Raw genomic sequence first — 21,044 nt, forward strand, 5'->3', positions numbered from 1 at the left:
AAATGACAGTTTTAAGCACATTTTTGGAATCCTTATTAAATTTCCTATCCAATGGCCTAAAAAAATATCACTAAATTTGGTACAGTCAGCGAGCGAAGTGCTGCCAAAGTTTGAAAACACAGTCAGCGACAAAATTGTCTGTTAAACTCACTTGGAGTGAGAAAATGACAGTTTTAAGCCTATTTTTGAAATCCTCATTAAATTTCCTATCCAATAGTCTAAAAAGCACTAAAAAATCGAGTATAGTCAGTTGGAAAAACAGTGTCAAAATTTGAACCGCTAGAAACACAGTTTGAAAGGACAGTCAAGGACAAAATCGCCTGTAAAACCCATTTGTGGTGTGAAAATGACAGTTTTAAGCACATTTTTGGAATCCTCATTAAATTTCCTATCCAATAGTCTAAAAAAACACTAAAAAATCGAGTATGGTCAGTTAGAAAAACAGTGTCAAAGTTTGAACTAACAGAAACACAGTTTGAAAGGACAGTCAAGGACAAAATCGCCTGTAAAACCCACTTGTGGTGTGAAAATGACAGTTTTAAGCACATTTTTGGAATCCTCATTAAATTTCCTATCTACTAACCTAAAAAAACACTACCAAATTGAGTACAGTCAGAGAGAAAAACGGAGAAGTTTGGATTGTTTATCTATGACGTGAATGCATCAGTTTTCGTTTACCTTTTTTAGGTTTGTCACTAGCCACATCACTGAGTCGATCACTGAGCAAATCCTGCGTCACCGTAGTGTCCTGTTCGTCGTCGAAATTGTCCTCGGGAGCGCTAATCGACAACTTATGGCACACTTCGAAAGCTTGTCCCACTGTCCGGACGATTCGCATCGCCTGGCTCTGTAACAATACAATTTTCACCCACTTTTACAAGCATTTTTTAGGTAATCACTACCTCCAGATCATCGTCTTCACTATTTTGCCCCCCATTAGTTACAACCGTTAAACCTAACCCGGCAATACTTTGGATACCTTTACCCAAAGTAAACGCGCTCTTTGTAGGGACATTCTCACTGTTCGAAGTGATTTTCAAAAGTTTTTCGCAAGATTTCAACGTGTTTTGTAGTTTTCCTTTGGATTTTAAAGAGTTTGAGTCGACCTCGGGTTCTTTGAAACTCAATTTCTTCCTGGGACGTTCCAAAGCCAACGCTTCCGCGTCACTTCTACGTTCTACGCTGGGCCGGTCTACGCAAACCGTAGCAGGCCGTAGCCGATTCAAAAAACCACCCTCCACCTGATCCAGGTCGTTTTCAAAGGACGAAACTCGTATTTGTGGGTGCGACCCTATAGAAGTTTGCTTTTGTAATGGTCGTTTAGAGCCTGGAATTGAACCTGGTTAAAGTCAACCGCAACATTGGGTGGAAAAGCCTACCTTCGTGGTGTTTAGACTGGGAATGTTTGAAGAAATAGTCCAAAGTGCACTGGGTCATACTTTTAGGTAGCGTTTGGTTATCTTCGGTCTTTTTGTGCTTCAAAGCGTCGCTTAACAGAAACAGCTTGTTTTTTGCTTTGGATAGCACGTCAGCATTTTGCTTTTTGTTCCAGTCTGGGTCGGCCAAATCCAGACTGGAATGTCGCAGTTTAGTCATTTTTAACTGACCGCGTCGGTTGCTCATTGTTCTATCTTTTAAGCATTGAACGACATGACAGTTATAAGCTGTCAAAGTCCAACCAATCAATAATTGACCAAAAAGGGTGTATTTTGGGACAAATGTACAGTTTTAAGTGTCAATGGTTCACCATTCGATAGTCTACCGAACCACCCATCAATTTTGATCAAATTTGGAACAAGTACTTATGAAATAAATGTGAAAATTGTTTAGAGGCGTTGATATAGGGGGATAGTCTTTATTTTCTACACTCACTGGATATTAGTCAAAATTGACACAAATATCTACTTGGGTTATTGTATTTTTTACTTCAAAATGGTTCAAAAGGATTAAAATCTGGCAGGAATTGAAAATTTCTGGAAAATTAAATTTATGGAAATTTTTCCAGAAAATTTTCCGAAAAATCTGAAAATTTAAAAATAATTCTTTTTTACATTTTTGTACTATTAACTTGAAGGTATTCAGGCCGTTGAGGTGTATTTTGAAAATTTTCACTTGAAATTTCTTGACTATTCTAGTTTTTAATTAGGTCAAACGGTGCATGGTACCAAAACCGTGTATTGACGCCCTCTAGCGGCTAAACGGGGCAACTTAGCAGTGCCCGCTCAACGTCACGTGATACTCCCGTTTATTAGCTTTCTTTTGTTATACGGTGATTTTATACAGGGTGTTTCAAATAAGTGAGTTATGGACGATTTTCTGGAAAAAGTGCACAAAAATTTAATCTAAATTAGGGATTTTTTGGGCCTACTATACTAACAACCTACAATTTTGGATTTTCCTCAATCAAAGTGATTTTTTTAACTAATTTTCAAAGGTGATACCTTCTGATTTTTTTCAAAAAAATTTTTATTTTCAAAATTAACCGCAACTGCTTAAATACCTTCAGGTTAATAGTACAAAAATGAAGTAAAGTGTCTTTTGTCAAAATGTCACTTTGTAAGGGTGCCACGCCCTAAAGTGTCAAAATTGACATAATTTCAAGGACATATCCGAAACGGTGCCAGTCAGAACAAAATAGAGGTCAGATTTGTGTTCCCCAGGTTCAAATTAGTTAAAAAAATCACTTTGATTGAGAAAAATCCAAAATGGTCGCCGTCAGTATAGTAGGCCCAAAAAATCCCTAATTTAGATTAAATTTTCGTGCACTTTTCCAGAAAATCGTCCATAACTCGCTTATTTGGAACACCCTGTATAAAAACACCGTATAACAAAAGAAAGCTATCGAATGGAGCTATCACGTGACGTTGAGCGGGCACGGCTAAGTTGCCCCGTTTAGCCGCTAGAGGACGTCAAATTTGACTCTCGTTTTCTGCAGTTTTTGCTCAATATCTCAGGAACGTTTCAGGTTAGAAGTCTGAATTTTTTACCACAATGGGACTCTCGACGGGATGCAACTTTACACTTCTATATCCTTTTTTGGTACCATGCACCGTTTGGCCTTGAAAAATAAAAAACTGGAATTGTCAAGAATTTTCAAGGGTGATACATTCTGATTTTTTCCAGATTTTTTTTAATTTTTAAAATTAACCTCAACTGCTTAAATACCTTCAGGTTAATAGTACAAAAAATACGTAAAAAGTGTCATTTGTCAAAATGTCATTTTGCAAGGGTGTCACGCCCTAAAGTGTCAAAATTGACATAATTTCAAGGACATCTCCAAAACGGTGCCAGTTAAAGCAAAATGGACGTCAGATTTGTGTTCCCCGGGTTCAAATTAGTTAAAAAAATCATTTTGATTGAGGAAAATCCAAAATGGTCGCCGTTAGTACAGTAGGCCCAAAAAATCCATAATTTAGATTAAATTTTCGTGCACTTTTCCAGAAAATCGTCCATAACTCGCTTATTTGAAACACCCTGTATAAAACCACCGTATAACAAAAGAAAGCTAACGAACGGGGATATCACGTGACGTTGAGCGGGCACCGCTAAGTTGCCCCGTTTAGCTGCTAGAGGGCGTCAAAGTTGACTCTCGTTTTTTGCAGTTTTTGCTCAATATCTCAGGAACGTGTCAGGTTAGAGGTCTGAAATTTGTAACACAAATGCACCTAGATGGGATGCAACTTTTACCTTATATACACTTTTTTGGTACCATGCACCGTTTGGCCTCGAAAAATTAAAAACTGGAATTGTCAAGAATTTTCAAGGGTGATACCTTCAAATTTTTTTCAGAAAATTTTTTATTTTTAAAATTTACCTCAACTGCTTAAATACTTTCAGGTTAATAGTACAAAAATTACGTTAAGTGTCATTTGTCAAAATGTCATTTTGCAAGGGTGCCACGCCCTAAAGTGTCAAAATTGACATAATTTCAAGGACATCTCCAAAACGGTGCCAGTTAAAGCAAAATGGACGTCAGATTTGTGTTCCCCGGGTTCAAATTAGTTAAAAAAATCATTTTGATTGAGGAAAATCCAAAATGGTCGCCGTTAGTACAGTAGGCCCAAAAAATCCATAATTTAGATTAAATTTTCGTGCACTTTTCCAGAAAATCGTCCATAACTCGCTTATTTGAAACACCCTGTATAAAACCACCGTATAACAAAAGAAAGCTAATGAATGGGGATATCACGTGACGTTGAGCGGGCAATGCTAAGTTGCCCCGTTTAGGCGCTAGAGGGCGTCAAAGTTGTCTCTAGTTTTTTGCAGTTTGTGCTCAATCTTTCTGAAATTTTCGTCACAAATGCACCACCCCGATGGGATACAACTTTATCCTTCTATACACTTTTTTGGAACCACGCACCGTTTGACTTTAAAAAATTCAAAACTAGAATTGTCAAGAAATTTCAAGTAAACATTTTTTATTTTCAAAATTAACCTTAACTGCCTAAATACCTTCAAGTTAATAGTACAAAAAATGTAAAAAAATATATTTTTTTTAAATTTTCAGATTTTCCAATTTTTCCGGAAAATTTTCTGGAAAAATTTCCATAAATTTCATTTTCGAGAAATTTTACATCCCTGGTATTAATTTCACAAGTACTTGCTCTAAATTTGATCGAAATTGTATCATCTGAACTGTGAAGGACTGTATTTTCCTTAAGAAGCATTCTTCAAGGAAAATGACTTATTTGTTGATGGTGAATTATTGACATTTAAAACTGGACCACCGTGTATATTCGAGTAGGTCCAGGAGGAGCGTACCATACCAGCTCAATCACCTTATAAGACAATGAAGAGTATCAGAAAACGTAAGTCTCGACAGAATCCATTCCAGTCCAGTTAGAACACAAAATATTGTTGATAACAAGAGGTAAATGGTGAAGGAAAATATGCTTTCCAAAGAAAATCCAAATTTTGGTGTCAAGCCAAAATCTAACTAATTATAATAATTTTAAACTGTTAATCAGTTGTGCCCGAATTACACAAAACCAACACAAAAAACACTGCAAAGTAATTGAAATTTGAACTTTGGCCAATCACATCAAAAATAGCTCCGCACACAGAAAAAAAACACGTGATTTGTGTCACTGTCACGCACTACGTCACTATTTCTAGTGTTTAACGCAGCAGCACATAACACCGTATAATACATAAGAATCGGAGAGCGAATACATTAGAAACGAAGCGTACCGATTAAGCCATGGAAATAACTGTTTGGAAACAAAAAGCGGGAGCGAAAATCGCACCTCTAAAAACCGAAAATACACACTTTTCGTTCCGATTATTTATAGGATTTGGCGTATTTATGGCTTTATTAGTACGAATGTACGCCACTGACCAACCGGCCCACACAATGATAATACAGGGGCACGCTAATTGGATAGAATATTAATATCTGCTCGGATAGCAGGGCAGCCATCCAAGGATTCAGTTCCGAGAAGGTGAGCTCCCTTGGTAATCCTCGAGACACAAGAGTTGGAAAATAACATCCGCCCATCGTGTTCGCAGATAGCCCACAAGCACTACAACAACTTATCAACAAAATAGCAAGAGTTAGTAAGGAATATGGTTTGGACATACAAAAGACCAAAATTATGGTCATTAGCAAAAACAAGATCGACAACATCCAGTTATCCATCAACAACCAACCAATAGAGAGAGTACCACACATCACGTACCTGGGAACACGTATAAACGAGAACGAGAAACTCTTCAGAAGCCATGATCTTACACTGGAAACAAAAATGAGACTTCTCAGATGTTACATCTTTTCTATCCTCTTATACGGGACGGAATCTTGGACACTCAATGAAAGCACATCCAAGAAAATAGAAGCCTTCGAAATGCGACTCTATCGAAGAATGATGAGGATATCATGGACCGAACATATCACTAATGAAGAGGTACTAAGAAGGATGAATAAACAAAAAGAAATTATGAACACCATCAAGATCCGAAAACTGCAATATCTGGGCCACATCATGAGAAACGACTCCAGGTACTCCTTACTCCAGACAATCATCCAGGGAAGAATCGATGGAAGAAGAGGTCCAGGAAGGAGAAGAATATCTTGGCTGCATAACCTCAGGAAGTGGACCGGAAAAACATCAACCGAACTCTTCCGCATTAGGCTCGCCATGCTGATTGCCAACATCCGTAACGGATAGGAACCACAAGAAGACGAAGAAGAATCCGCCTCATCTGGGTGCCAGAACATTCTGATGTTCCTGGGAATCTCAAAGAGTACGACTACACGCTCCATGGGGGCCTTGGGAGCAATTGTCTCACTTCCGCCTCGGGCATGGGAAAGGCCAAGGAACTCACGGATAGCCCCAATGCTCTAAAAACTAAACAACTACCGAGACTAGACAGAAGGAGGTTAAGAACGGTGACCGGTCATTGTCACCTTAGACGACATCCGCCTCATCTGGGTTCCAGGACGTTCTGATGTTCCTGGCAATGAGGAAGCCGATTGGTTGGCTAGATTGGGCACACAAGTGACGCCCATCGGTCCTGAACCGTCTGTTGGGATCTCAAAGAGTACGACAACACGTTCCATGGGGGCCTTGGCCAGGCAATTGTCTCACTTCCGCCTCGAGCATGAGACAGGCCAAGGAACTCACTAAACAACTACTGAGACTAGACAGAAGCAATTGAAGAACGGTGACCGGACATCCGCCTCATCTGGGTGCCAGAACATTCTGATGTTCCTGGGAATGAGGAGGCCGACCGGTTGGTTAGATTGGGCGCACAAGTGACGCCCATCAGCCCTGAACCGTTTGTTGGGATCTCAAAGAGTACGACAACACGCTCCATGGGGGCCTTGGCCAGGCAATTGTCTCACTTCCAGAGAGACAGGCCAAGGAACTCACGGGTGGCCCCAGTGCTCTGAAAACTAAACAACTACTGAGACTAGACAGAAGGAGGTTAAGAACACCTTAGACGACATCAACCTTTGATGGATGTTGCTGAGGATCCTGAATGTAGGGGATGCTTAGAAGATGAAGAAACTTTGGGACATGTCCTTATGAGCTGTCCTGTCTTCTCTTACGCGCATACTGGACATAAGGGACTTATGCCCCAGCAACCTGGTGGCTTTTGTAAAGAACACTGGGCTGCTGTAGCCCCCTTACTGGCGGGACGTGACGATCCTCTACAGGGGGCCTATACGTTTTTCAAGGGCAGGAGCCCCCCGCGAATATTACACCCTCAGGGTAAATGTAAGGAAGAAAAATATAATCTTTCCAGGACCGACTTCAGCCCCTAATAACAAAAATCTGCAAACCTATCCTAACCCAACCGTTGCCATGTGTGTTACAAAATTAAACAAATAATTTTTTTCCAAAGTCATTAAACGTCGACAAGTTTAAACTTCTTTATTTTTAATAGGCGTAAATATTTTGACGGCGATTTATTCACTTAATTAGGCTCGGGAAATTAATAGTTTCCACTTTTTTTCGGCCGAGAGAGAGGAATAATTCGGAAATTCCCGTAATTTGCACGGAAAACTACACGCGCAACGGTAAGACTAGCGAATAACGGTTAACTGAACCCATATGACATAAATGACGTAAGTCAGTCTGCGCCACGACATTTGACAGTTGACAACATACCAAAACGCTAACTGTCAAACGAGGGGTGAACCGCTGAATACAATTTTGTACACTAATTCCTAATATGCCAGTAATAGTAAGTAATTCCCGATAATTAACCTAACTTAACCTAACAAAATTAAAAAAATATAATAAAAATAAGAAAATATACTTGCAACGATTTAACCGGAAGTAGATATCAACTGTAGCTTATTTTAAATGGGACACCCAGTATATTTTTTCATTTTTGTATTCTACGTCAAATTCTTGACTTATTTCGTGTTTGACACCTGTAGATATTTACCATTTTATGTGATATCAGAAAAGGTTTTTGTGTTTTGTCATGTTAGACAAGGTTTGTTCTAGAAATGGGTGCAGAAAAACGTCAAAATATATAATACAGTGTGGTCAAAATATCAGTTCTAAAAACCACCACCCTGTAACTGTCAAAATAACCGAATTAATGAAGGTTACTGTAGTAGTTGTCAAATTCAGTCAAAACTGTCTTTATTGCTACACACAACACTTTGTATATAGACTTTTATATGTCGATGGATAGAAAATAAAATGGGCTTTCAAAAAATATGGCCGCCTGTGTTGTTAGGTTGCTTCGTTTGGCCGCCAGAGGGCTCCAAAGCTAACTAAACGTTTTCCTTGACTGTTATCGCTCTAATTTCTTTAATCGTGCAGGTACGGCCCTGATATTTGGCACAAACCTAGCACAATGATTGTCAAAAATAGGGTAGTAGCAAAACTGTAGAAATACAATCATTAAGGTCGATTTTCGCTTGCATTAACTGGCCAACATAACGCAAAACCCATTAGGATAGTGGCTGGGTTTCAGGCAAATTTGACCCTTACGAAAATTGTCATTTGAGAAAACAGTTTTTCCTGAAATTTCCAGGCATTACGTCGTGGTAGACCTAGTAAGTCACGTGACCGTGTTTTCCTAATTTTCTAAGGTCAAATTAGCCTTTAACCAGTCAAAAAATGTTTGTGGTGCACCCTGTAGCTAAACCGTAAATAACACGTGTATTTGTAGCACTTTGTGTATACTTTTATATGTCGATGGACAGCCAATGAAATGAGCTTTTCATTGACGTATAAAAATCGATTGGTTAGTGGTACCGTTTGACCGCTAGAGGGCGTAAACTTTGACCAATTTTTTTGGGGTATCCTTTTGTTTAATCCTCAAAAACTCGCTTAATTGCACTATTTTTAGTAGAGTTTTATACGTCAATGGACAGCCAATGAAATGAGCTTTCTCAAAGTACCCAATTTGGGTTAATAGGTTAGACGGTTTGGCCGCTAGGGGGAGTCAAATTTGACCAATTTTTTTATCACTTATTTGGTGCATCCTCTAGTTTAATAATCAAAAACTTGCTGATTTGCACTATTTTTCGTAGAGTTTTATACGTCAATGGACAGCCTATGAAATGAGCTTCCTAAAAATACCCAATTTGGGTTAATAGGTTGGATGGTTTGGCCGCTAGAGGGCGTCAAATTTGACTAATTTTTTCAAAAATTTTTTGGTGCATCCTTTTGTTTAATCCTCAAAAACTCGCTAATTTGCACTATTTTTGGTAGAGTTTTATGCGTCAATGGACAGTCAATGAAATGAGCTTCCTAAAAATACTCAATTTGAGTTAATAGGTTGGACGGTTTGGCCGCTAGAGGGAGTCAAATTTGACCAATTTTTTTATCACTTTTTTGGTGCATCCTCTTGTTTAATCCTCAAAAACTCGCTGATTTGCACTATTTTTTGTAGAGTTTTATACGTCAATAGATAGCCAATGAAATGAGCTTTCTAAAAATATACTTATTTGGGTTGATATGTTAGACGGTTTGGCCGCTAGGAGGCGTCAAATTTGACTAATTTTGTCAAACATTTTTTGGTGCATCCTCTAGTTTAATCCTCAAAAACTCGCTAATTTGCACTATTTTTGGTAGAGTTTTATACGTCAATGGACAGCCAATGAAATGAGCTTCCTAAAAATACCCAATTTGGATCAATAGGTTGGACGGTTTGGCCGCTAGAGGGCGTCAAATTTAACTCATTTTTGAATGACTTTTTTGGTACATCCTCTTGTTTAATCCTCAAAAACTCGCTGATTTGCACTATTTTTTGTAGAGTTTTATACGTCAATGGACAGCCAATGAAATGAGCTTCCTAAATATACCCAATTTGAGTTAATAGGTTGGACGGTTTTGCCGCTAGAGGGCGTCAAAGTTGACTCATTATTTCATGACTTTTTGGTGCATCCTCTTGTTTAATCGTCAAAAACTCGCTGATTTGCACTGTTTTTTGTAGAGTTTTATACGTCAATGGACAGCCAATAAAATGAGCTTTCTAAAAAGATACTTATTTGAGTTGATATGTTAGACGGTTTGGCCGCTAGGGGGCGTCAAATTTGACCAATTTTTTTATCACTTTTTTGGTGCATCCTCTTGTTTAATCCTCAAAAACTCGCTGATTTGCACTATTTTTGGTAGAGTTTTATACGTCAATGGACAGCCAATAAAATGAGCTTTCTAAAAGTACCCAATTTGGGTTAATAGGTTAGACGGTTTGGCCGCTAGAGGGCGTCAAAGTTGACTCATTTTTTCATGACTTTTTTGGTGCATTCTCTTGTTTAATCCTTAAAAACTCGCTTAACCGCACTATTTTTGGTAGAGTTTTATACGTCAATGGATAGCCAATGAAATGAGCTTTTTATTGACGTATAAAAGTTGGTTGATTACTGGTACGGCTTCGCCGCTAGAAAAAGTCAAAATTTTTGAAAGTAAAATTAAAAAATTCATAATTCTTCCTTGTTTTCCAACGGATTTCATTGAAATTACCAGACTTTATTTATTTTCTTTATATTTAAATGAGAAATGTATAGAAAATATTATTTTATGATATTTTTTTTTATAATACACATAATTGAGACTTTTTCAATATTATTATTAGTTTCCATAATACTAATGTAATGCCCAGTACTATTCTTAGTAACGTTACCAATTCCCAAGTAATGCCCTCTAATTCCTACAGCTTGTACACTATAATGTACTAGTACTAGTACCACTTGTACTAGGTCAAGGTATCACAGCGCCGTTCTGACTTCACTAAGGCATTCGACAGTAAAAACAAACAAAATCAGTGCGACCTTCGATAATTCAATTATTAAAACAGAGTTCAACTTCTTAATCCGTTCAGTTTATTATTTTTCGCGGTTCCCATCATAAATAAACGACTCGTCGATCAATTTTTTTCCCGAAAACTTTTTGTTCGGACGCTGTCAAATTAGCGCAAAATAATAAACGAAAGAACGGGCGTTGATGGACGACAATAAACAAACGGTTAAGTTTCGTTTACACTCAATCCACTGAGACGTTTACGTAATCCGTTTTTAAGAACAATCATCGACAAAGCGAAAGATCCGTAAGGATCGAAAAAAGATGACTATTCATAAGCGGAAAGAGATAACAACATATTCGTAATTGTTATCTAACAGTAGTATCACAAATGTCACAGAAATGTAGGAATGTACTTTACCTAGGAGTGGTTCTATCACCCTTAATGTGGAGTCTGGTAGTAGAGGGACTTCTTGGAATTCTTACCGGGAACGGAGTAACTTGTCTTGGCTATGCTGATGATATAGCCAATATGGCCCAAAGGCAAATCTGAAGGAACCTTTGTGATCTCGTAGAAAGGGAGCTAGAGACCACCAGAAGATGGTGTTTATCAGTGGGATTGAGAATCAACTCATCAAAAACCACAGTGGAACCTTTCACCAGGAGAACAAGACTCCAGCACTTGAGAAATATCTGCCTCAAGGACAAAAACTTGGGAAAACATTAGAGAAGGTGCAGAGACCTGCATGTCTTTGCATAACGGGAGCAATGAGATCAACCACCACGGCAGCACTAGAGGTAATTCTCGACCTCACACTGCTCCACATCATGGTGAGAAGAACTGCTTGGGGAGCACATCTCAGGTTGGATTTAAAAGAAGAGCACGCAGTGCAAGGGACTCACTGCCTACTGGCAGAGCACACCTCGCCAATCTCCCAAGGGACGAAATCATCAGGAAGTTTAGTTTCGAAAAACAATTTTGAACTGAGCACCAAGAGAGATTGGAGCAGAGAATCCATTCAAACATTGGGAAAGAATACCATAATACGGACGGATCTAAAACTCCCGAAGGGACTGGAGCAGGAGTCCAAATACTCCAAACCCATGGGCCAGTTTCCTAGCATTTTTCAAGCGGAAATTCACGCCATAGAAAGGTGTATTCAGTTTAACCTCGACAGGAAATACCGGAACAACGAAATTGCGATCCTTTCCGATAGCCAAGCAGCCATCAAAGCGTTGAGCTAACATCAACTCGATGATGGTTCTGGAGTGCCTAGGAAAGCTCAATGATCTAGGAACAACAAGGTAACCCTCCTCTGGGAGTAGAGGGTAAACGAACAAGCAGATACTCTGGAGCATCAGCGCCACTGATCGGGCCAGAACCATTCTACAGCCTTGGAAAAGCATATGTCCAGGAAGTACTTAATAAAGCTGAAGAAGAACTGAGAGCAACTGAGACTGAGGCAGGCCAAATATCTCCTCGGCAATTTTAACCGAGCAAAATCGAAGACACTGATTAACCTCAGCAACATTAGTCTCAAGGCATTAACGGGTCATTGTCGACTCAGAGAACACCTAAGGAAGCTAGGCCTAGAAGAGGACAGTGCCTGCAGGTCTTGCGGAGAAGAACCAGAAACCCACCCACAACATCTTGCTGGAGTGTTATGCTGTACGCCACAGAAGATTAAACCCACTGGGATTACCCCAGCTGGCTGGGGAAGAAATACCTCGAACAGACCCACTTAAAATCCTGAAATTTCTAAAGGAACTAAATCTTGAGGGGCTGCTATGAGGAAACCTTGAGATAGCAGAAGAAGATGGGATACAATAGATCTAATCAGGTCGCAGTACATCTGTCACCATCCACTACCTATCAAAAACTTACTTTGTCGGCAAATCAAGAAAGCCTGTTTCGCAGTAAAAACAAACAAAACTCAAAAAGTTTGGTAATTTGAGATTAATAGTACACACTTCAAATAAAAAATGACAACCGTCCGTCAAATTAATGTGTCAATGTCAAATCAATCCTGTTTACATCGTACATCATCGTCATCATGGATGTCACCGTTTCAATCCTGTTATTTTTTAGGATTGACCAGTCAAATCCGCGTCGTTTATATCGAGGATTTTATGACAATTTACATGATTTACGGCTTGAATAAGGGGATTCAATTTGCTGGATATAAGTACGTAGTCAATGTGTCTTACCTTTTTGTGGGCTTTGAACACGGCACATTTGAACACATTAGAGGCGCCATCTCGCGCGATATAACTGAAAATCTTCAGGTCCTGCGAATCGTGCGATACGTAGAATATCCGATAGATGGGGTGGTGGAATAGTACAGACTTGTCGTCCGTCCAATGCCGTCTCTGCAATCAAAATCTGTCGTTAAATAGTTGTCTGTGATGGTCAATGTTGCCAGGTCTACCGTTAGTTCTTCTACCGTTCTCCTGTTTTTTTTTGTATATAATCTACCGTTTTTAATTACGTCATTGCCATTTTGTAGGTTGTGAAGCTTTTTATATACTTTTTCAGTTTATTGAATAGGAAATTTAATGAGGATTCTAAAAATGCGCTTAAAACAGTCATTTTCTTACTCCAAATTATTCTCTAAAACCACGTGATGTCTGTCACTATTGTCAGAATTGACAAAATTTTAGTAGAATTTGAAAGAATTACATTTTAACACAGTTTTCGAAACAAGACGATTTTCAGTTATTTTGCCAATTGTCACGTGACCGTCTAGCTAAATAGTGTTCTACAATCACGTGACAACTGTCACTAACGTCAAAACTGTCAATTTGTGCTCAAAAGATGCAAAAATGAGGATTTAGAAACGTCCTTTTGCAGTATGTGATATACAACATGTTTCTGAGGTTTATGACAGTTATTTTGCCAATTGTCACGTGACCGTCAAGCTAAATAGGGTTCTACAATCACGTGACAACTGTCACTAACGTCAAAACTATCAAACCATGTTCAAAAGTTGCAAAAATCAGGGATTAGGAACGTTTTCTTGCAGTATTTGATATACAACGTGTTTCTGAGATTTATGGTAGTGATTTTGCCAATTGTCACGTGATTGTCTAACTAAATAGTATTCTACAATCACGTGACAACTGCCACTAACGTCAAAACTGTCAAAATGTGTTCAAAAGTTGCAAAAATCAGGATTTAAAAATGTTTTCTTGTAGTATTTGCTATAAAACGTGATTCTAAGATTTATGACAGTTATTTTGATAATTGTCACTTCATAGTCAAGCTAAATAATCTTCTGAAATCACGTGACAACTGCCACTAACGTCAAACCTGTCAACTTGTGCTCAAAAGTTGCAAAAATCAGGATTTAGAAACGTTTTCTTGCAGTATTTGATTTAAAACGTGTTTCTAAGATTTATGACAGTTATTTTGCCAATTGACACGTGACCGTCAAGCTAAATAGTGTTCTACAATCACGTGACAACTGTCACTAACGTCAAAACTGTCAAACCATGCTCAAAAGTTGCAAAAATCTGGATTTAGAAACGTTTTCTTGCGGTATTTGATTTAAAACGTGTTTCTAAGATTTATGACAGTTATTTTGCCAATTGACACGTGACCGTCAAGCTAAATAGTGTTCTACAATCACGTGACAACTGTCACTAACGTCAAAACTGTCAAACCATGCTCAAAAGTTGCAAAAATCTGGATTTAGAAACGTTTTCTTGCGGTATTTGCTATAAAACGTGTTTCTGAGATTTATGACAGTTATTTTGCCAATTGTCACGTGACCGTCTAGCTAAATAGTGTTATACAATCACGTGACAACTGTCACTAACGTCAAAACTGTCAAACCGTGCTTAAAAGTTACAAAAATCAGGATTTAGAAACGTCCTCTTGCAGTATGTGATACACAACGTGTTTCTGAGATGTATGACAGTTATTTTGCCAATTGACACGTGACCGTCTAGCTAAATAGTGTTCTACAATCACGTGACAACTGTCACTAACGTCAAAACTGTCAAACCATGCTCAAAAGTTGCAAAAATCTGGATTTAGAAACGTTTTCTTGCGGTATTTGCTATAAAACGTGTTTCTGAGATTTATGACAGTTATTTTGCCAATTGTCACGTGACCGTCTAGCTAAATAGTGTTATACAATCACGTGACAACTGCCACGAACGTCAAAACTGTCAAACTGTGTTCAAAAGTTGCAAAAATCAGGATTTAGAAACGTTTTCTTGCAGTATTTGATTTAAAACGTGTTTCTGAGATGTATGACAGTTATTTTGCCAATTGTCACGTGACCGTCTAGCTAAATAGTGTTCTACAATCACGTGACAACTGTCACTAACGTCGAAACTGTCAAACCGTGCTTAAAAGTTACAAAAATCAGGATTTAGAAACGTCCTCTTGCGGTATGTGATATACAACATGTTTCTGAGGTTTAGGACAGTTATTTTGCCAATTGTCACGTGATCGTCAAGCTAAAAAGTGTTCTACAATCACGTGACAACTGTCACTAACGTCAAAATTGTCAAACCATGCTCAAAAGTTGCAAAAATCTGGATTTAGCAACGTTTTCTTGCAGTATTTGATTTAAAACATGTTTCTGAGGTTAATGATAGTTATTTTGCCAATTGTCACGTGACCGTCCAGCTAAATAGTGCTCTACAATCACGTGACAACTGTCACTAATGTCAAAACTGTCAAACCATGCTCAAAAGTTGCAAAAATCAGGATTTAGAAAGGTTTTCTTGCAGATTGCAATGCAAATTTTCTTGAAATTTTTGACGATGTTCTACCGCCATTAAACATATTGACCTGGCAACACTGACGATGATGTGCAGTGTTTAAACTACCCCAATTGTTTGTAGTTGGTGAAGTTGCTTTGTTTGACCAATCACAAACTACCCACTCAGAATGTCACAAAAATTGGACATAATTTCCAGGTTGTCAAACTTACTTTTTTCATTTTCCTAAGGGTGACTTTGACTCCGTCAACCGACACTTCCAACAGCACTTTTTTCTTTTTGATCCCTTTGGCTTTGAATTCGTACTGAAAAAGTCGTTTTAGCTTTGAGGTTAAGTGAAAAATGGTGGACTCACCCGTATTCGACGCATGGCGGCCACAATTTCCACTCGACTTGTCGGTCTTGGAACGTCCAACATCCCGATAAACTGAAATAATACAAATCAACGGTTAAGTTTAACAGGCAGTGGATGGATGAAGCTTTAAGTTTCAACAGTCCTAGCCAAACAGTGTAAATGACCTCAGAATTCAAAATCAGCACTTTCAACTTTGCTTGTAACTAAAAATCCAAGTAATCATTTTTCATTCAATAACGTGGAGGTACTTCTAGGAGACGCTACCGAATCTAGTTCAAACCACCTGAGGTAGTTGCCATCTCGTTTAACGACCTGCAATTGGTGTTTTGACGCCATTAATCTTCATTGTTACGGCCAAGACCTTCACTTTGCATTGTCAACGTAATCTGGAGCACGATTACGATGAATGAAAGCAAAATTCAGTGCAATAGACCATAAAAAGTGCAGAAGAACCGACGAAATTCGCTTGTCATTCACGTCTAGACTCTATTCGACATGCTTTACCTAGTTTTGTTTAAAGCAATCATTTTTTGAGTTTAAGTTCTAGAAGCTTTTAAACTGCTTTAGAATTGGTTTGTCTTTGTGCCATATACATGGACGTAAAGGAAGTAAGGACTTTATAACATCAAATTGTGGCTTGGTCATTTCCGGACATTTTCTTTTTTTGATTCGCTCTGATATCTTAATTATTAGAACAAATACAGGGTTATTTCGAAGAAAAGGTGGATATTTATCTGAATTTCAACAACGTGGACACTAGAATTGGATAGGAAATTCATTTCGTTTCTCTGAGAGTTTGTTACACTTTATCCAGACTTAGGACTGGTCCAATTTCTTCTTATTCATGTTTAAGATCTCGCGATCTGTTAGCAGGCTCCTCTGGATCAGTTCCTGGGAGGTGTCCTTCCATCTCTTAGGTGGTCTTCCGGGTGCTCTTTTCCCTTCAAGTGTTCCCTCTTCCATTCTTCTCACGTGAGCCTCCCAACATCTTCTTCTTTGTCTCCTCCATCTTACCATTGTCATGATTGGCCTGATGCAAGTCTTATAGATCCCGACCTTGCTATCCTTTCGCATGTATTCGTTCGCCCATATTATCTGCCTTAAGCAGTCGCTTTGTTGATCTAGCTTCTTAGGTACATCACTGGGTCGTGATAACTCTCGACAGATCCATACCCAGATTGTGGGACTTGCTCGATGATTTTGTCCTGAACTACCCGTTTAGATCTTATGGGATCTTTGGCAAAGGTTTCGTTAAGATGTAATGTGGCCCAATTTGTGCTGCCAAAGTTAACGAACAATATGTATGTAGGTAAAGATTCAAAACTACACCAAGAATATAAGAACCTGTAGGGCATCATGTTTCTGATGACATTATCAATCACGTCTTAAGACAGATTGTCCCAAATCTCAACCAGAACAGCTGCAGCTTGTTCGAGATTAGGGACCTTAATCGTCTACCTAACATGTCCCAGGCATGTTCAATCGGATTAATGTCTGGAGAACATGCCGGCCACGCCATTGTTCTTTCGAATGTTAAATGATTACATTTCAAGCTCCATTAACAACCACCAACTCTGTTCGTGCCTCTAAGCACATTCCACCCCCAGACCATCACTGAGCCTCCACCAAAGTGGGAGTTCCCTCCATCTTGTTGGAATCAACACCAAATTGACTCTCATCTGTGAACAAAACACTGATCATTTTCCCAATTTGTGTCCTCCCTAGCAAAGCCTAGTCTGGCCACACGATGATGTCGCTGGAGTAATGGAGCTTTCTTGGTTATATAAGCCTTCTGCTAATGGTCCTCTTCCACGCACTTCTTCCAGTTTGCTTCTTAGTTGCGGTACTGTCTTATTCAATAATGTTTGCAAGACTATGACTCTGTCATCTCTAGGCGTGGTTGACCGATTTCTTCCTTGACCTCGTCTCCTCACATACTCTCCCGTTTGTCTTCAACGTCTTTCATTACGATAGATTCTGATTTTACTAACATATCTGTAACTTGTACCAATTTCAATCAACGCTACAGCCTTCGCCACAGCAGAAGAAGCCATATTATGTTGGATTTTTAAGAATCAAAATGATGAATGTTCTCGAAGGAAGCCGCGCATGCGTCTGAAGTCCAAGACAAACATGATTTTTTGGTTCAATTTAGTATATTCAGTGAAAATTTCAGGTCCGCAACCGCCCAATTACTCAAATTATGGTCCAAATTGTGTTTCAAGTTAGTTGAGTGAGTTTTCTGTCATTTTCAGTTTGGTTTTCCAAGTTTAACAAAAAACAGGATTTTTTCTGAATATATTCCAGTACGGCGCTGATTTTTTGGTTCAATTTGGTATATTCAGTGAAAATTTCAGGTCCGCAACCGCCCAAATACCCAAATTATGGCCCAAATTGTGTTTCAAGTTAGTTGAGTGAGTTTTCTGTCATTTTCAGTTTGGTTTTCCAAGTTTAACAAAAACCAGGATTTTTCTGAAAATGTTCCAGTACGGCGCTGATTTGTAGGTGCAATTTAGTAAATTCATTGAAAATTTCAGGTCCGTAACCGCCCAATTACCCAAATTATGGCCCAAATTGTGTTTCAAGTTAGTTGAGTGAGTTTTCTGTCATTTTCAGTTTGGTTTTCCAAGTTTAACAAAAACCAGGATTTTTCTGAAAATGTTCCAGTACGGCGCTGATTTGTAGGTACAATTTAGTAAATTCATTGAAAATTTCAGGTCCGTAAGCGCCCAATTACTCAAATTATGGTCCAAATTGTGTTTCAAGTTAGTTGAGTGAGTTTTCTGTCATTTTTAGTTTGGTTTTCCAAGTTTAACAAAAACCAGGATTTTTCTGAAAATGTTCCAGTACGGCGCTGATTTGTAGGTGCAATTTAGTAAATTCATTGAAAATTTCAGGTCCGTAACCGCCCAATTACCCAAATTATGGCCCAAATTGTGTTTCAAGTTAGTTGAGTGAGTTTTCTGTCATTTTCAGTTTGGTTTTCCAAGTTTAACAAAAACCAGGATTATTCTGACAATGTTCCAGTACGGCGCTGATTTGTAGGTACAATTTAGTAAATTCATTGAAAATTTCAGGTCCGCAACCGCCCAATTACCCAAATTATGGCCCAAATTGTGTTTCAAGTTAGTTGAGTGAGTTTTCTGTCATTTTCAGTTTGGTTTTCCAAGTTTAACCAAAACCAGGATTTTTCTGAAAATGTTCCAGTACGGCGCTGATTTGTAGGTACAATTTATTAAATTCATTGAAAATTTCAGGTCCGTAACCGCCCAAATACCCAAATTATGGCCCAAATTGTGTTTCAAGTTAGTTGAGTGAGTTTTCTGTCATTTTTAGTTTCGTTTTCCAAGTTTTAAAAAACAGGATTTTTTCTGAAAATGTTCCAGTACGGCGCTGATTTGTAGGTACAATTTAGTAAATTCATTGAAAATTTCAGGTCCGTAACCGCCCAATTACCCAAATTATGGCCCAAATTGTGTTTCAAGTTAGTTGAGTGAGTTTTCTGTCATTTTCAGTTTGGTTTTCCAAGTTTAACAAAAACCAGGATTATCGCTTGTAACTCGCTTATTTGAAACATTCAGTATAAAAACATTAGAAAATCGTAGACAGCCAATGAATGGGGCTGTCACGTGACGTTTAGCGGGCGCGGCTAAGTTGCTCCGTTTGGCCGCTAGAGGGCGTCAAAGTTGGTCGTTTCTTTTCGTACTTTTTTGTAAATATCTCGAAAACGGTACAATTTACAACCTTGAAATTTTTACCGAAAACTCGTCTTGATAGGACGCACATTAATCGTATATAATGTTTTTTTGAAAAAAGGCACCGTTTGGCTATAAAAAAAATAAAATTGATTTTTTCAAATTTTCTCAAGGGGTACTCTAGTGACTTTTTGAAAAAAAAAATTACATTGGAACCACCTGAATTTTGAAATTACCAGTTTTTTTGTGTTGTATTTAGTGAACACTGCAAATAAATTCAATTTTAAAATGATCGTATAATGTCAAAATTTTGATTTTTTTAGGTTAAGGGTCGTTTAAACTTATTGATTTAAACTGTAATTTTCTTGCTAGGTAGCTCCGTTATTTGGCAAAATTCAAGGAAATCTCAAGAAATAAAAATTGTAGGAAATTTAATTTCCTACCAAATCATCAGAATGGGATTTTGCCCTAAAGGGCCTCAGAAGAAAGATATTTGCTTGGGAACGTTTAGTAGGAACAAAATGTCCTGATGTTGATGTTATCCTAATTTAAACCTGCAAAAAACAGTAATTTTAACACAATTTTGGTGCACGTTACCATAAAATCGCTAATAACTCGCTTATTTGAAACATTCAGTATAAAAACATTAGAAAATCGTAGATAGCCAATGAATGGGGCTGTCACGTGACGTTTAGCGGGCGCGGCTAAGTTGCTCCGTTTGGCCGCTAGAGGGCGTCAAAGTTGGTCGTTTCTTTTCGTACTTTTTTGTAAATATCTCGAAAACGGTACAATTTACAACCTTGAAATTTTTACCGAAAACTCGTCTTGATAGGACGCACATTAATCGTATATAATGTTTTTTTGAAAAAAGTCACCGTTTGGCTATAAAAAAAAAAATTGATTTTTTCAAATTTTCTCAAGGGGTACTCTAGTGACTTTTTGAAAAAAAAAAATTACATTGGAACCACCTGAATTTTGAAATTACCAGTTTTTTTGTGTTGTATTTAGTGAACACTGCAAATAAATTCAATTTTAAAATGATCGTATAATGTCAAAATTTTTATTTTTTTAGGTTAAGGGTCGTTTAAACTTATTGATTTAAACTGTAATTTTCTTGCTAGGTAGCTCCGTTATTTGGCAAAATTCAAGGAAATCTCAAGAAATAAAAATTGTAGGAAATTTAATTTCCTACCAAATCATCAGAATGGGATTTTGCCCTAAAGGGCCTCAGAAGATAGATATTTGCTTGGGAACGTTTAGTAGGGACAAAATGTCCTGATGTTGATTTACAAAAATTCAATCCTCTGTAACTCGGTTAATTGGCAAATTTCAAGGAAATGTCTAGAAATAAAAATTGTAGGAAATTTAATTTCGATAGATTATTTTGCTTCAGGATACCTCTAGAAACCCTCCTAAGGCTATATAACCTAATTTGTATTATAAAAATACTTCTTATCTCTCAAATGATTCACATTCGATGTAAAAGTTTGGTTGCTCTTATTATTTACAAAAAAAACTAGAAATCCTGACTCTAATCATGTTTATCCAACA

The 21,044-nt window shown here is 38.0% G+C and overlaps 1 protein-coding gene across 4 annotated transcripts in view; it reads right to left on the reverse strand.

Moving 5' to 3' along the window:
• The window catches only part of LOC145736954 (carboxyl-terminal PDZ ligand of neuronal nitric oxide synthase protein-like), a 77,643-nt gene that overhangs the window by 14,428 nt on the left and 42,171 nt on the right, over positions 1–21,044 (reverse strand). For 2 of the 4 annotated variants that reach the window (XM_081991514.1, XM_081991513.1), the window contains 4 exons: positions 15,799–15,870; positions 15,656–15,748; positions 12,918–13,079; positions 679–847 (listed from right to left, as the gene is read on the reverse strand). In XM_081991514.1, coding sequence (XP_081847640.1) covers positions 679–847; positions 12,918–13,079; positions 15,656–15,748; positions 15,799–15,870 — 496 coding nt within the window. Of the gene's footprint in view, positions 1–678; positions 848–902; positions 1,328–1,379; positions 1,665–4,778; positions 5,473–12,917; positions 13,080–15,655; positions 15,749–15,798; positions 15,871–21,044 lie in introns of those variants that run through there. The other 2 variants (XM_081991512.1, XM_081991511.1) reach the window with 2 other exon arrangements.

The sequence above is a fragment of the Ips typographus genome, linkage group LG13 (genome assembly GCF_016097725.1).
Source record: "Ips typographus isolate SLU linkage group LG13, UJ_Ityp_2.0, whole genome shotgun sequence".
NCBI classification, from domain to species: Eukaryota; Metazoa; Arthropoda; class Insecta; order Coleoptera; family Curculionidae; genus Ips; species Ips typographus.